A 16,606-nucleotide genomic window follows, 5' to 3' on the forward strand; every position below is an offset into this window, starting at 1 on the left:
ATAATTAGATCTTGTTATTCATTACTATTTCAACTGCGTAGATATGTTATCTTTTCCTCGTCCATAATGCAGGGTTCGAGTCATGAGGTTCCTCTGCCAACTATTCTTGAAGTCACCAGTCAAGAAGATCAGAATAAGAGAGAAAAGCTTGACTGCATATTTAACATTCTCAATAAGGGTGATGAGAGATACTCCACTCAAATATCAAACGGAATTGGTGGTGAGAAAAACAGAAGTCATAAAGAGAGGGGAGGAAAGATTGAAGAGGAGTGAAAGTGGGTTAAAAAGGGGGTTGGAGGAAAGAGGGAAGAGAAGAGAAACGAGATAGAAGAGGAATGAATAATTTTTGGTTTGAGAAATGGGATTATGGAAGAATGACAATGTTTGCTAAGTGGAGTTGGGTTAAGAAGAGTGGACGAAGGAGGGGAAGAAGAAGGAGTAGTGGAAGAAAGAGGCAAGGAAGAAAAATAAGATGAAGAAGAAAATTGAAAGAGAAGATGAGTAGGAGGGGAAGTTGGAAGAGGAAAGGCAAGGGTGAACAAAATTCAAGAGTAACTAGTCTCTTTCGAGGATCTGAAAAATAAGGTAGCAGAGAATTAGTAGATGGATAAGAGGTGGAGAAAAAAAGGAGAGGAAAGAGAAGTGAATTGCAATCTTCTGTTCAGTGAACGAAATGAAGAAAGATTAGGTAAAGAGGGAGAGAGTCAAAAGGAACAGAAGGAGGAGGAGAAGCGGAGTAAAACATGATATGAGAGGAACTACCCTTTATCAGCAGCTGACCGAGAAGGAACCGTGGTGCAGAATGGAGCAATGCTTTGATGGAGGAAAGAGAATTTTGGGATAGCGATGAGTGTTCTCTAAATGAGTGGATGAAAAAAGAACATTTTCCGCTAATCCTTCAACGTCTTTCTATTATTCCTTCCCTTTTTACTCGTTTCTTTCTCTCCTACAGGCGAAAAAACGCCACTCAGCATTACTTAGTGCACTGGAGCACATGTTTCCCACTGCAACAAAATAGAACACTGGGCTGCTTCAGTCAATCACTGTGTCCTTTTTTATGCTCTTCCTTCTTCTTCTATATTTTCTTCTTTATTCTCTACTCTAATCCTTCCCTTGAATGAGTGTCTTCTAACCTTGTCAACATTCAACATCTTTATAGTTCTATCTTATAAACCACCCACAATCTAAATCGTGGCTCACCAGACTTGAGCCCATTGAGATGTTGTTCATATTGAACTTATTGGGAGCTCTTTCCTTTCTGTATCAACCATTATTATCACCGCTTGTCCTCTACATTATGGTTACTTGAAATGACTCGTGATTATTATAATTATGATTACTTGTAGTTGATGTATAAGTAGAGTTGAAGTAGAAGGTACCATAAAATTGATTCCAAAAGTTAACTTTGTCAAGTTCCCTCAAGTGATCAAATAATTTGCTTACATTTTTTGCTTCGATTGATTATTGTTATTCGAAAGCCTGTACAATTTCAGCTCCTCATTATTTCTTTCTCCGTGAATTTTATCAAACATAGATATGCCTGTTCAAAGTTTATAAATAACACTGGACTGGAGTTATTGGCAGAAACATCATTATAACGAAGCTTACCAAACTCAATCTTGTGTCAATCGACATTAAATCTTACCTCGTTCAACTTAATATCATCAAATTTTATAATACGGATAACATTTAAACATGACAACTTACTGATTTCAAATTATAAACATAACTGAATCAATACCCACTATTACTTAATAGTAATAGTAGGTATTGACTGGATACAGAGTTGAGTTAATCTGCATATAAAACACATAAAATTGAATATTTCAGTGAACCTAATCATCACTGTATTACCACTTGAATTATACTTGATGAATTTTTAATAGTGCTATTGATCCAGATTTACTGAAATTCACAGCTGCCTTCTCTGTCACAGGAGGTGAAGGTTCTCTTACCTCGAATAAATCCAGTTAAAAATAAAACTATCTATGGATACAATCCAATGTATCCAGAATACATTGTATTCTAGGTATATTGATGAAATCCATTTATATCATTTTATCAATTGAAGTAAATTGCTTCCAACCAGAGAAGTGAATCTGAAGTGAGTTGCGATTGATAAGGTGATTGATAAACGTATAGCAAACAAGAGATCACAGTAACTCACCAGACAGTCATGAACACGTATGGCGTCCAACACCAGAAGAAGACGGCAACAATGGTGAGCGACATTCTTAGCGTCTTGGTTCGCGCGCGTTCGATCTGCGTCGGGTCGCTGCGTCGCAGCTGCATGCGTCTTGTCGTCTGCTGCCGCAGGTTGGCGACTAGTTGCGGCGTGACTGGCGGCGCCGCCATTTTGCAGCAGTCACCGTTGGCGGCTGCGGTTGTCGGCTCTGAAAAATGCAAATCTCTGAGTAGGATTGTTGGAGAATTCACATGAAAATTGGTGTCAAGAGAGATTATAAGATTTTGAGCTCTCATGAACTTGATTTATTGGATAAAATGTAGCTCCAAGTTGGGTAATTCACATGAATATTGTTGATAATATGATGGATGAAAAAATAACGTTTTGTGTTCTCATGAACATAATACATAATTGATAAAATAAACGTCGACGTTGGTTAGTCGTATGTGTCATTTGCAATATTCAGTACGTTATTTTCAATATTCAATATTCAGACAACTCTTTTTGCTTGTCTTTTCCTATCAAGCTATAATAAAGTCTCGAAGTAGAACAATCTCGATAACACATTCTAGGAGATTTCTCAGCTAGTTTTACATAAAAATTTAATTTTCCGTTCTTAGGCCTATGAACTCTACCAGATTAAACGGAACTTGTCAATCACCACCTTGCTTTCTTGTAGCATAAAATACTTTTGACTTATTTGACTTTATGGATGATATAGGCTTGGGATATCAATATCCAGGAAACCTAGACCTCATTTTTCCCTAAAAAAAAAAACAAGATGAACTGTCTCAAAGAAATTTTTAAATTCAATTTAGAGATAGTTTGATGGCCAGATTAGCAGGAAGTGGAAAATCATTCATATAGCTACTATCTTTATTCAAAAATTGAATAGATAATGATAACAAAGAAAATAATACTTTTGCACCCAAAGGCCAAAGAAAAACTAAAAAAAAACTCAGTAAGTCTTTGGCTCATAATTCACATAAAGCATCGCCTACTCACGATAAATAAAAATTCCTGCCGCAAATAGTTCATAGTGTGCTGCGGTTCATCGATTAAAACATCTTCTCGATGCATTCTGAGCCATTCATATTGATGAGTGAATTGTTGTGTGCAAGCCATGTTCTATTAAGATAGATGGTGACATCGCATTTGACTTGCATTATTCATGAAACCAACAGTCTTTCGCTCGGATACTTTTTCGCTCCCAATATTAAAACATTCTCTAAGTGACAAAAAGTGGGCTTCTTGCTCTTCGAAACAGATTTTCCTCAGTTGATCTGACGTTTAATTTATTTTGGATGCCGTGCTTTATCGATTGAATCGTGGTTTGATACAGTGGCGTGGGCGAATCTGGAGTGATTCTGTGAGAGTCGATTCTACTCTACTACTCGACACTTGAAATTGGTCACTCTCTCATATTTGAATACGGAGAATGAACAATGATTCTAATTGAATTAGTCAACAAATTAGGAGAATCATCTTTTGAGATATTATTCATATCATATGCCTGTATAATTGAACTTGACAATTATACTAAAAGATGAGTGAATTAACAACGGTTAAATTTCAATCCTGATTAATTTCTTAATTTCAAGTGAACCAAATCAGAGAAGACCATTTCAAAAAGATGGATCTACTGGAATTAATCAGGATTGAAAATAACCCGGCATTTTTGCATCCGGCACTAAGTACCTGATTGAATGATTGCAAAAGTTCAACAGCTGAGTCATAATATTGACACAGTCCCACACACATATTAACTCGCTCACTCACTTCCATCATCAACAGACAACGAAATTATTGGCAGTTGTTTTCCCAAGGATGAATAATAATTATCCTTTTAATGTCCTTCAGTGAGTTTTCCTAGGGATGAGACCTAGTGCAATCGAACTTTTATATTATAAACCTACTATGTTCTGAATTTCGTGAGAATCGTTAGAGCCGTTTTCGAGATCCGGTGAAATACAAACATAAAAACATCTAAACATATAAACAGAAATTGTTCATTTAATAGTATAGGATACAGAAATTGCTCGCTTAATATAATAGGATGGCCATATATTGATGATCACACGTGCTCAATGTGAACATTATAAGATGTTCATAATGATATTTACTCATCTAGTAGACTCACATCACGTCATGTCACGTCGCGTCGCGTCTCAATTTGCGACGAGCATTATGGAAGTTTAGAAGGAAGAGATAGTAGCGTATTTTTTCTCTCGTCTTAGGTCTGAGTGAATGAAACAAAATGATACTAAAATGAAGAGTGCGTATTGGTCAGAAGACTCTTGCACCTATCACATGCTTCTTTATCAAATCCATTTTTTGTGCCATTACCTTGTAATAAATATTCACTGCAAAATTGAAAAATACCGGAAGGGAGTTACCTGAACGAATTCCAAGTGTTCATGCACTTGAAAAGAAGTGTAACTTGATTCTGTGAATACGAAATATCTGTAGAAGGAGAAATAGAAGAATACTCAGATGAAGAAGATTTCTAATGGTGTTCAGATAGACCAGAGTAGATGGTGATGAAGGGTAGAAGTTGGTGCAAGAGGATGGGGAAGGAAAAAAGAGAGGAAGAAAAAGAAGAAGGAGAAAAGGTGAAAGAGACGGTGAATTTATCGTAACTTTATGCTTGAGCAGCAATATCGTGAAGGTGAATTCGTCTTCGAGAAAAGGCAATAAAAGGAAATCTTTCTCTCGTCTGCTATATTATATCCTCTACATTTTGATTCAGAACAATTCAAGGGAAGAATTTATTGTTCTTTCCATCTGGTTTTATTAATGTTAGGGACTCTTTGTTATCAGGAATCTTTGAAGTACCAATTCGAATCTGAAGGCTTTTGAAATGTTCAGTAGTTGACAATCGTAGGCCTGATACCGATTAAATTAATATCTACTTGATGAAACAAAAGGGCTGAATTTGAAAAACAGTGTCTTGTGAAGCTGCGACAAGAACATGCGCAACACTGTTGACAATCTGTCACAGATTTGAGCGACAAGAACACGCGCATTACACTATAATGCGCATAGGCAATTTTAGCTTACACACAGGCAATATGTTGCCTATGTGAGCTTTTCCCTTTATTATTTGAGTACAGTAACTTATTATTTTCATAAGATGATCATATCTGTATTTCTACAGAAACAGTGATAAGATTAAGAGTAACTTAGAATAAGCGTAACATCACCTGATGAAAAGTGAGATGCGTGTGTTCGTGGCGCTCAAGTCTGTACGCACAAAAATATGTGCGTATAGACATTATTACATAATAGGAAACCTGTTGAATCTACGAACCTTGTTAGCGTTAATATAGACATTGACATATTCGCGAAATACTCCTATGATTTGTATATTCGTGACTCGTGTATACTCGTGAGTAGTGAATTCTCGTGACTTGTGAATAATCGAATGACGTTGAATTTATTTCCGGATGACGAATTGCGCGCATTACAGCAACCCGACTCAACACAATGCTTGTCAAACGTGAGTGATGCTCTGCTGTGGGTGGCGTTGTATAGAGCTGTTGTGATGTTGGACATGGTATAACATCACATATATACATTTCCTATATAGGATTAATAGGGTTTCATAGGTATAGGGTTTATATATACTGTATTTGTGATATAGAGGGGAGGCTATAGTATTTAGTCAGGGATATTGAAATACGGTAACTTTGATTCTAGTTCGCTCTCTCCTTGCCTCCCTATTCTTATATTCCTCTATTCTTTTTCATCTCTTCTTGTTCTTGTTCTACTTTTGCTTTTTTATTGAGGATGATGCCCACATGAGCTTTTTGCTTGTGCGTGGGTAATGAGAAGTGCGAGGATGAATTATGAAATAATCTATGTGATCTTCTCCTAATCATACGCATTCATCTTCAGTAACTTCTATAAAAATACTTAGGTTGGAGTATGAAGTAATGAATTATCTCTCTCTTCTTCTATTTTGTCTTATCCTTCATTTTCCATTTCTCCCTCAAACCCCTATCATATTCTTCCCTTCTGCCAGAGATTTCTATCTCATTCTTTATCCAGCCTTCTATATTTTCAATTTCTCTTCAAATTTTTTGCCCTTCTCTTTTTGTTTTCGTCTCATCATCATGAAATGTTGTCACTCTTCATCTTACACACATTAAACTTGTATATCTTATCACCGTATTTTCTCCCTTCTTATTCATCTTTAACATCCTCCACCTTATTACCATTCATAATTTCTTCTGTCGTGGCTCACCTTTACCTGGTAATATCTCACCCCTCCTCTGTTGATATCTCTGTTTTTGTGACTTTCCATATCCACATCTTTTCCTTCTTCGTCATTTCTTTATTTTTTACTCCCTCCCTGTCATCATGTTTACTGAATTGACAAATTTGACGCCTATGTGTCAGGACTCCCTGATCTTCAATTCCTTCCCATCACATTTTCCATTTCTACTCTCCTTTTACTCATTATATTCCATCTCATCTCCCCACACACTGTCCATACTACCATCATTTCCAATTTCCACTACCATTTTTCCTCTACTTTCAACCCACTGTCTCAATCCAACCTTTGTTTTGTCCCCTCTGTTTCCTTCTACCCCTCTTTCCTTCTCTATTCCTCCTCCATTTCTGTCGTCTGCCAAATCCCTCAGCATCTGTCACTTCTCATAGGACACATCCAACACGAGTGATGATCCGCTCAAATCCGTGTTTAAGTAACGAGCTGGCTCACTTCTGCTTTCAACACTCCATAATGGTATGTTGACAATGTCGTGATGTTCCATCATGGTCTGGATATCAGAACATTTGGGCACAGCTTTGATAGAATTACCTCCACACCGCAATCCGATTGTTCTCTCTCGAATGTATGTTAAGTTTTCTGAGAGTAGCTAGAAAAGTTTCAGATTAACAAACACATGAGTGAAGCTTTTATGATTTCCACATCACATAACTATATCATGACTTCTTTTTTTGAATAATTCTGGAGGATAATGTTGAAGAGTAATCACTGAATGGAAGCAGACCCATGTGGGAATTTACTCGAGTAGAAATACGTGGGTGTCTAACCTGATCAAAAAACAAGGCTGGTAGAAATATCAAAATAAAACAAAGCTTCAATCAAGAGAAGTTGGAAGGTGGTTTTATTTAAGCTTGATATTATGAGTTGAAATAATTGATGATATCCTTTTTCAGAAGAATAAAGATTAATGTAAAAAGCATGCATAGTTTAGCCAATGATTCTATCGTGCCCAAATATTTTGGAATGGAGTGTATTATTTTGTATTCATCCACGGAGGCTGTGATGAATGATGTCCAATCCAGATCTTCTTGTGAATCACTTCGAAATTTCCATTCCATTTCACAGAATTTAGAATTTTGTACTGATTGAGTTTTTAAGAAACTGAGAGGTCCAGTTCCACTATTCTAACCGAACATTATCAATACATTTTTTGGAATAAAACCACAACGAAAATCAATATTGAATCATTCCAATTGATGAATAATAATTAAACACTATTCAGAGGTGCTGTAGAATTTTTCTATGATGAAATTAAACATAATTGAGTTTGGCCACTAACGAAAGGACAAATGTGTCGAGCATGTGTGAACAGACATGTCTTCGAACGGAAAAGACATCCTTGCGGAAGTCTTTGAACGGAAAATAGAAGTTTCTAACAATAAATAAAACACTGGGAAATTACAAATTATGGTGATGCAATAATAGTATATGCTCAGAATGAGCAGCGAAAAAAAACAAAAACCCAACTTAAAAATTACCTTGAAGCCTTTCGCTGATGACTAAACATGCATGAAGCATGCTCAGCAAACTTGTCCTGTCTTTGATGGCCACCCTTAGTGCCCTTATATGTGTGTTTATTTCATCATTTCAATCAACTTCAGTCCGATTTTCATGAATATTTCGGGATGAATCAGTACAATCTTCGTGGTGACAATGGGTTATTGAGCACTGACCTGTAGCGTTATCGCACGACTTCCTGGTGATCTCGATGAAGATGCGAAGATAGGCGAAGGAGATGAGGCAGAGGGGCACGAAGTACATGGCCAGGACGCAGAAGATGTTGTAGGTGGTCTCCTTGGCCGGGGTGCTGAAGTAGTTGAACGAGACGCACTGCTTGAAGTCGGAGAAGTCCGGGTGCCTCTCCACGTGGAACACCACACTCTGCAACATATTCAAATGACATCTCATTTGAGATTGGAATAGAAGTTAAAATGTGGTTGAATTTGGAATTGGAGTTTGCATTGACAATGGATTGATTTTGTTCAAGATTGGATTTGAATCAAAATGATATTGGAATTATTACTAGAAGTCTTTTCGGAACAAATGCTACAGAAACAACAACAGCTGCAGATCATGAAGCTATTATATAATTATTATACCACAACAAAATGACTTCCATAACCTTAAATAGACAATATTATAGATGTAAGAGATGTAGGGGTGATTAGAAGTCCAGGATATTGTTAATATTGCATATTTAGGATAGCTATATGAGGTAAAGCATTGTGAAACAATGTGGAAGATTATAGGATACGAAACATTACTAAAGAAACATGTACATCAATGAACAAGCATAATCATTGCATGATAAAGAAATGATTGATTGCATAGGCAATCCACTATTATTTTGTTTAAAGATACACCATCATACTATCATTGTTTCACAATGCATTTCTGTTAAATTCATTGTCATTAGAGTTGACAATGTTACACAGTGAAAATGAGATTCAAACAAAACTTGAAGTGCAGCTCATAAGGATAAATCATTTTTATCAGTTTCAGGAAATGAGTTATGTTTTATTTATTGTGTTTATTCGAGTTAATTATGTATTTTTTATCAACTTTTTATTATGTTTTGTTGAGTTTGAAATAATTTTAATTTTTCAATGAAGATATATTATGATTTAATAAATATTTGTGTTGAGAGTGAATAACATTAGGTAATATCCCAGAGTGATTATCTTGTTAATTGTCACTTACCGAGCAAAGTATTTTTCTATTTTATAAGTTAAGTTAAGTTAGTTAAGTTATGGTGCAATGGACAAAACAGAGCAATCAGTTACAAAAAAATGAAAAAATATAATCAAGTAAATTAAGAAATATAACTGTTGTTATTGATTTTGTTTTTATTGTATGTAAAGGATTATTTGTATATCTCCCTCAAATAGCTTACAGCTAGAGGGATACTATCGCACTATTGTAATATTCAAATGAATAAAATAAATTACCTTATATAGCTATCCTAAGAATGCAATATTAACAATATCCTGGACTTCCAATTACCCCCACATCTCTTACATCTAGCACTCAATATCCCATCTACTGTGAATGATATTTTGAAATCAACACCCTCAACATCCAATATTATCAATAGTATTCTAAATCAACAATATCCTGAACTAGCCTACCAATCACACCTACAACTCTTACTTAGCCTCAATATCCTATTAATTGTGAATGAAATTTGATATGAACACCATTGTGACTGCATACATACTAATGGAGCCTTCAATTATTTACACCTGGCCTTTAATATTCTATCACTTGTGATAACGATATCCTAAATCAACACCATTCTGAACTATTAATCATGTTCACTTTTAATAAGCCCACCGATATCAATCAACAGTTCATTCGAATTTCATTGACGAATTCGATTTCAACGGATCCCACTCTGTTTCCGACAATACGGCAGCTGCTTATCGCGGTGCAATCGCGCAATTAAATTCCAATTATTACCACCATTTAATTTGTCGCGGCTAATGAGGTTCGAATCCCCTATTTTGGCAATTGATCAGCTATGAGTGACATGACGCTTTTCTCATTGAGTGAGTGACATGTTTCTCTCAGTATTGATTGTGCATAGTTTGATAATAGTAAGCTGGGATCAGAGAGAATAGAACACTGAATACTTGAGGTACTAAATAATAAAACTCCTATTCTTTTCTCTCTGGCTGGAATACGTTTTATTTGATTCATAATGATATGAATCTCACTTATGAATGATATCATCTCCTCTATTAGCTCACCTTAGAGTATAAAATCTATGTGGACATTACATAAATATTAAGCGTAAAATAGAAATATGACTATATTATCTCATTTTGTTTATTCTGCTTACATATATATAATACATAATGCATCCACATTCAAAAATAGAAATGTCCATTCTGAAATAATAATGAATCATCGCGCTATATCAGAACTCTGTGAATTCAATATAAATTCTGTGGTTATTCAATTATTTATGAGCTGCGTATGGCAGAAAGTGCTGGAATTTTAGTGACGCTCAGATAATGATGATACAGAAAATAATTTAGGGTCACCCACGTGTTAATCATGATAGCCTTCAACATACTCAAATGATTGCATATTTTCCACATGGATTTTTAACAACATGGAACTGTAACATTGTCATACATTTTTGTGTAATAATTTAATGGAGTAGGCTAAATGATGATTCAAATTACGGTTGGAAATTCATATTACATTGTTTTGGCGATGTATCAAGTCAATTAGATTTTTACATGTTTTGAATACTGAAACGTGAAAACCCTATTCTCTAGCTACACTCACCTACGGCAATTTATTTTTCCTAACTATATCCAATAATATTGAGATATGAAAAAAATCATTAAAAATTGCAGTTGACGAACTGCTGGAATATAATAATGAAAATTAATTCAAATGTCCAATGAAAGCTATACAGAATTGGTGAATATCATTGCAACAGCCCAATATTTCATTTACTAGCATTGTTTGACACTTGGTTTGATAGGGGATCCTACGAATTGAGAAACTACTTTTCTGTCGCTGAAAGATTTTGCTTCGCCATCTTGGATTCACCATTTTGAATCCATTTTTTTTAATGCGTGGGTTGTCATATGATACATGATTTTAATACAACATTTCAAAATAAAATGAAAGGCGGAAACCGCACATCAATTTCTCAATCAGTTTAAAAATTATTCACATTCAATGAATAATCATACTTAGTACAACATAGTAATCATTGTATAATCATAGAAAAATGATTATTATGAATGAGTACATTTATAATCATACAGATCAAACTTCCTGTTATATTTCCTCCACCTCCTGTCTAAAGTGCTTACTTTACTCCCTGGAACAGAATACTAAAGTGTCAATTTTTCGCTCTTGGGAGGAAAAAACAGGAAAACTCCCTAGAGAGTAAAGTGACTCCATTTAAATAACATGGGAAGCATCTCTATTCTAAAAACGTACATTTGAAATAGGTAAGAAGGTCTAAGCTCAGATGAGGAAGCAGATAGAGTAGTCATTAAACCAACTAAATTCAATACCTCAACCAGACATTTGATCAATATATTATGAAATTTATGATTGTATGCTAAAATTATTACAATCATCAAATCACTAATATCGGGGCACCGAGCTTCGCTCGTTATTCTTATTTATTGATAAACAGAACACAATTCTCTAAAATGATCGTGTTTATATTTCACAGCTATACGTCATCTTATGAATTTTAGGGATGCGATATTTTGATTTTTCACATACTTACTTGCTCACTCACGATTTTACTATCCACAGACGACAAAAGTCTTAGCTGTTTCAGCCAAGGATAAATTATCCTTTTAATGTCGTTCAGCGAGTTTTTCCAAGGATGAGACCTAGTGCAATCGAATTTTTATATCATAAACGTACTATTTTCCAATTTCGTGAAAATCGTTAGAGACGTTTTCAAGATCCTTCGAACATAAATAACCAGATATATAAATAAAGAAATTTCTCACTTAATATAACAGGATACTGAAAAAATGTATAATTTTTTTATTCCATGTTGTCCAAAATACCAGTCAACGAATATTCCTTATTAACTAATCAAATTTGAAACGGGAACTTCATCATAGCTGTAGTTGTAGCGGCCATTGTTGTTACAACTTTTGCTGACAGATAGCGCATAGCGCTGTCGGCGGAGAACTGTGGTTAAAAGCCAGCTGTTTCTGTTTACTATTTAGATTATGTTGTAGCACATTGTTTGGTCATGTATGTTTTTAAAAATTATTTTATTTGCAGTGTTTATAAAAATGAAGCGGAGGAAAAATGTTGTGTATATGACAAGTGAAAAATGTTCATTCTCCCTCAGGAAAATTGTTGCCCTCGACTTTTCGCCTCGGGCTTTAAACTTTTCCCTCAGGGAGAAAAAACAGTACTTTTCACTCTAGATATACAAATAACTATTTAACACAGAAACAGTTGGCAATTTTTTCTGAGCAGGATATGTCGTGGTCATAGACGAGATTTTCGCACAAACAAAGAACCACCTTAGGTTCTGATATATTATAACAGGTTCTGATTTATTATAAGAAGTTGTGTTAAATTATACTGAGCGAGCAGTTTCCTCTCTCTCAATCATCAGAGAATCGGGATGAACATCTGCTCGTAAAGTCCTCCACATTCTCTTCAAGACCTTTGACTCTTTTTTTGTAAAAAAAATCTCGAAATTAAAGAATGCAATAGAGCTAAAATCCTTATTTTCCTAATTTAGTACTTTCGTGCTGAAATCTCTCAGCTGAAAATAAAGCAACCTGTGAAAAGCACATGCAGTAACCAATTTTGTTTAATGAGTTCAGGAGAGATCAGGAATTTACTGGATAAAGCAAGCTTAACAGAAAATAGAGTATCTAATTTTGTGTAATAAGATTAAGATAAATTGGAGAGAGAGATCAGAAGCATGACCAAGGGTTACACGTGGATGGAAATTTAGGAAAAAAGAAGTGATACTGAGAGTGAGATGGTCGAACTCCATCAAGGATGTGTTCCATGATAAGTAATGTTCTACCCTGCAGGGTTGAGGTTCTCTTCCATATCCTTTCACTCTCAAACTCAATCCTTTCTCATCCTTCCTTCGGTTTTCTCTCTTTTTCTCATACCTTGTTCCTTTTGTCCTTTTTTCTGGCTTAGAAGCGGCTTTCTATAAGCCTCTTGGAAGTCCATTTCGAAAAGCAGGCATATTATTCCCATGGCCTCAGGTGAACATTGCCGTGTTGTTGCAATTTGATTCAGATTATATGTATCTTCAGAGAATTGTATCAAATGAGTATTGTATCAGAGTGTCTATTTTTGCCGGCAACCTTTCTATTATTCTTGGAAAGTCTTGCAAAATCCTATTCCTTTCAAATATACAGTAATTTGTCCAGGTTCTTATCAGTTTTCTCATACAATTCATTTCCGATTCTCTTCTGCTCAATTCTTAAAAAAGAAGAGACCCTCTATTTTGTACCTATTGAGATTGAGATGACGAGATTAATCTATGGAGAAGTGTCAAATACATGACAGAATAATAATAAATTGTGAAAGAAACGGATGAGAAATGATACAGCAGATGGGGTTCAGCGTGAATATCAAATCATTATTAATGGATTCTTATGATCCTGAACTGATTACTACCAATTAGAAAAAGTTTCAATTCATGAAAAAGTACAAACATTTTGAGTCAACCCTCTCCAAACAACACGATGCGAATGTACCTATTCTGAAATATGACTTTGCCGACTAGATCAACAATATTGACTAATCATATTTTATTATTGTACATTTGCAGCTGGAAATATTTGATTTTCATGTGCTTTTACTGTAGGATATGTCAAATACGATATAATATAGCAAACACTAGTGAATTTAGTATGGTAAGGAATGGTATGGTTGTGGATGCTAGAAATAATATCACTTGAAAGTGGCAGAAGTGTGATGAGAAAAAAGGAACAGCATGCGGAAGAAACAAAACTTCTGAAACCAAAAAGAACACCACTCCTGATGAATGAAGAATCTCTTGAGAATCAATACATCAAATTAACCAGTAGATCCTCTACACAGATTCACCTACAGATTTCCAATCCTGATTCATGAACCATAGATGAATATAATTTCCTAGCAAATTAAAAATTCCAACTTGGTTCGAGTTTCATCTTGCTTCATTACGAAATAAGTGACTCGTTAGTGCTAACCGCGGGGTGTTTATGAAAAAGGTCTCTCAGTCAGTCAGATTAATCAGCTGACAAGATACCCATAGTGAAATTCACTTGAGACGGCATTGGTTGACTGGGAAGCATTTATAAGGAATGCTGACTGAAGTAGATAGCTAGCTCGCCTCCCCAATGAATCGCTTCAATGGAGGATCGGCACTCTCATCAATTACTCACTCTTTAATTTTGCTCTTTTGATTAGAATTCACTCTCTAAAATTGGCTGCAGAGCCTCTTGCAAAATCTCCCGGAAACATCGCGATAACCAACTAATCTACTTTCTTGCCTCTTTAAACGATCTGAAAAGTTGTTATCTAATCTCGATATATTATCTAAACTAGCTTATTCTAAATAAGAGGAATTTGGCAGAGGGAGATTGGATAGATCGAGTAAGATGGCATGTGGAATGCGGGAAGACGACTTGAGCTGTAGATCATAGCTTCTCTACAAACTTTACTATTGAAATACGTGCTTCTTCTGTACTGATGTAGTTTTACTCTATGACCTCTTTCTAGTTAACTGTGAGCCAAAAGTCACTTCCCATAATAAAGTATTTCTTACACAATCTCATTTGTGGTGGCTTTTGGTCCACTCTGTATACTATGAAAGACATCGGTAAAAGCTGTATAGTTTCACTGTATTGAAGGTTAGGTCTTGTGCTAGTTTAAAAGATGAAAGTTCAAAAGTTAGATTTTCTTAGTACATTGGTTAATGTACTGAAGATATTATGTGCTTTAATATAGAAAGTTCCATGGAAAAAACAGAATTTTCTGTGGAAAACTTCACATGAACTACAAATGTTCACTCGTTCACATGAACATATTTAATGTTACAGTAATCCTCAAGTGTTAGTAGAGGTGAATCATGATGCATTATTAAGAATAGCTTGAGTTCGACTTTTTCTATACTCCTACTTATACTTCGAAGCAACATGAAAATAGTCCTAATAAATCTCAATAGAAATAATAAATTATCTCCATCTGTAGTCAATAGAAATAGTCTAAACCATCATCAATCTCTAGTTAAAACATCCTTCTCTTCATTGTTTCAGCATTACGAGTTATCATTCTATGAGTGGTGGGGTGGACATTACTGTCCAAACTTTGTCACGTCAACAAATAAAAAGTCATTCTTTTGCATTCTATTCCAAAGATTTTTTACTTATTCACTTCGAGACTTTGATAGCTATAATCTATCGATAGACTATCAATAAACAGACTATTGCAGTGAATAGAATTTTGGATGATAGAATTGCATTGATATTGCAATCATGAAATAAACAACGCCAATAATATACTGTACATGAACATCACAGCTCGAGGTAATTTTCACTAATAGTAGTTCAGTTTCCATGACCTAATAAACCCCAAACTGGAGAGGATTTATTCCATTATCCACTAATTGATTTGTCCAAATCTCTCCAGTCTGACCTCTCTCGTCTATTACGCTCTCTCTCACACCAAACGGCTGCCATAAATTGAAAAATGCCTGTTAATTTGAACCTCTAACTGGAGTGAATGAAGCCTTTGTTAAATCCCATTACACTTCAGCTGGGATTCTGCTTTGAAGTGAAAAGCTTTACAACTAGCAAAATTCGATTTGCAACACCTTAACACTAATTTACAATTCACTTTCAACTGCAGTTGTCGGCGATATTTCACTTGCACAACTCATGTTTAATTCAATTGGTCCGACTCACACTCATGTTTGGAATTGTGCGCGACGAAAACATTCCATTTCGCACCGGTTTCCGTTATTTAATCTGTTCTGTTCAATATTAGTCCTCTAATAGGGAACCAATGTCATAGGAAACTAATAGCTCGGATAGTGGATATATCATTATAATGATTTTGCTGAAAAGTTAGAAATTACATCAGTTTCATTTTATCTATTCACTGAATGTAGCAAACAAATACAGAACTTAATAGTCATTCTTAACTCTGCTGTCCTTTTCTAGGAACCCCAAGATTTGATTTTGACCTTTAACACCCCCCCCCCCAAAGAACTCCAAGGATACAGTCTGCATACAAGCCCACGCCTGTGGGCACCCCCAGTATCTGTCAAATTTTTATTAGAATAACATTTTAGGAAAGTAAAAATAAACCATATTTTTGAATATTAATTCTTGATAAGAAAGTCAACTCCTGATAGGAAAACTATTGCTCTATTCAGATATCAATCGAAACAGACTCATTACGCCCAAGCCACACAAGGAGTTTTAAAAGTCAGCAAGACAGGACAGGAAGCTCTCTGATTGACTGATTGGGTTCGCGTATCGAGTGAGTATTCTGTCCAGTCAGTCGAAGTGCTTCCTTTCCTATCGAGCCGACTGAAAGACCGCTTCGTGTGGCTTGGCCCTATAAGCTAATTGTGATTTTAAAAAACAATTTTTGCATGGAAA

General features: G+C 35.3%; 1 protein-coding gene across 2 annotated transcripts in view; it reads right to left on the bottom strand.

Moving 5' to 3' along the window:
* LOC111064192 (gonadotropin-releasing hormone II receptor) overlaps positions 1–16,606 on the bottom strand; it is a 231,142-nt gene that overhangs the window by 38,361 nt on the left and 176,175 nt on the right. For both annotated transcript variants that reach the window (XM_039437149.1, XM_039437148.1), the window contains exons 3-4: positions 8,153–8,360; positions 2,168–2,393 (exon numbers count right to left, since the gene is read on the bottom strand). In XM_039437149.1, the coding sequence (XP_039293083.1) occupies positions 2,168–2,393; positions 8,153–8,360 (434 nt within the window). The remainder of the gene's footprint in view (positions 1–2,167; positions 2,394–8,152; positions 8,361–16,606) is intronic.

Source organism: Nilaparvata lugens, chromosome 10, assembly GCF_014356525.2.
Source record: "Nilaparvata lugens isolate BPH chromosome 10, ASM1435652v1, whole genome shotgun sequence".
NCBI classification, from domain to species: domain Eukaryota; kingdom Metazoa; phylum Arthropoda; class Insecta; order Hemiptera; family Delphacidae; genus Nilaparvata; species Nilaparvata lugens.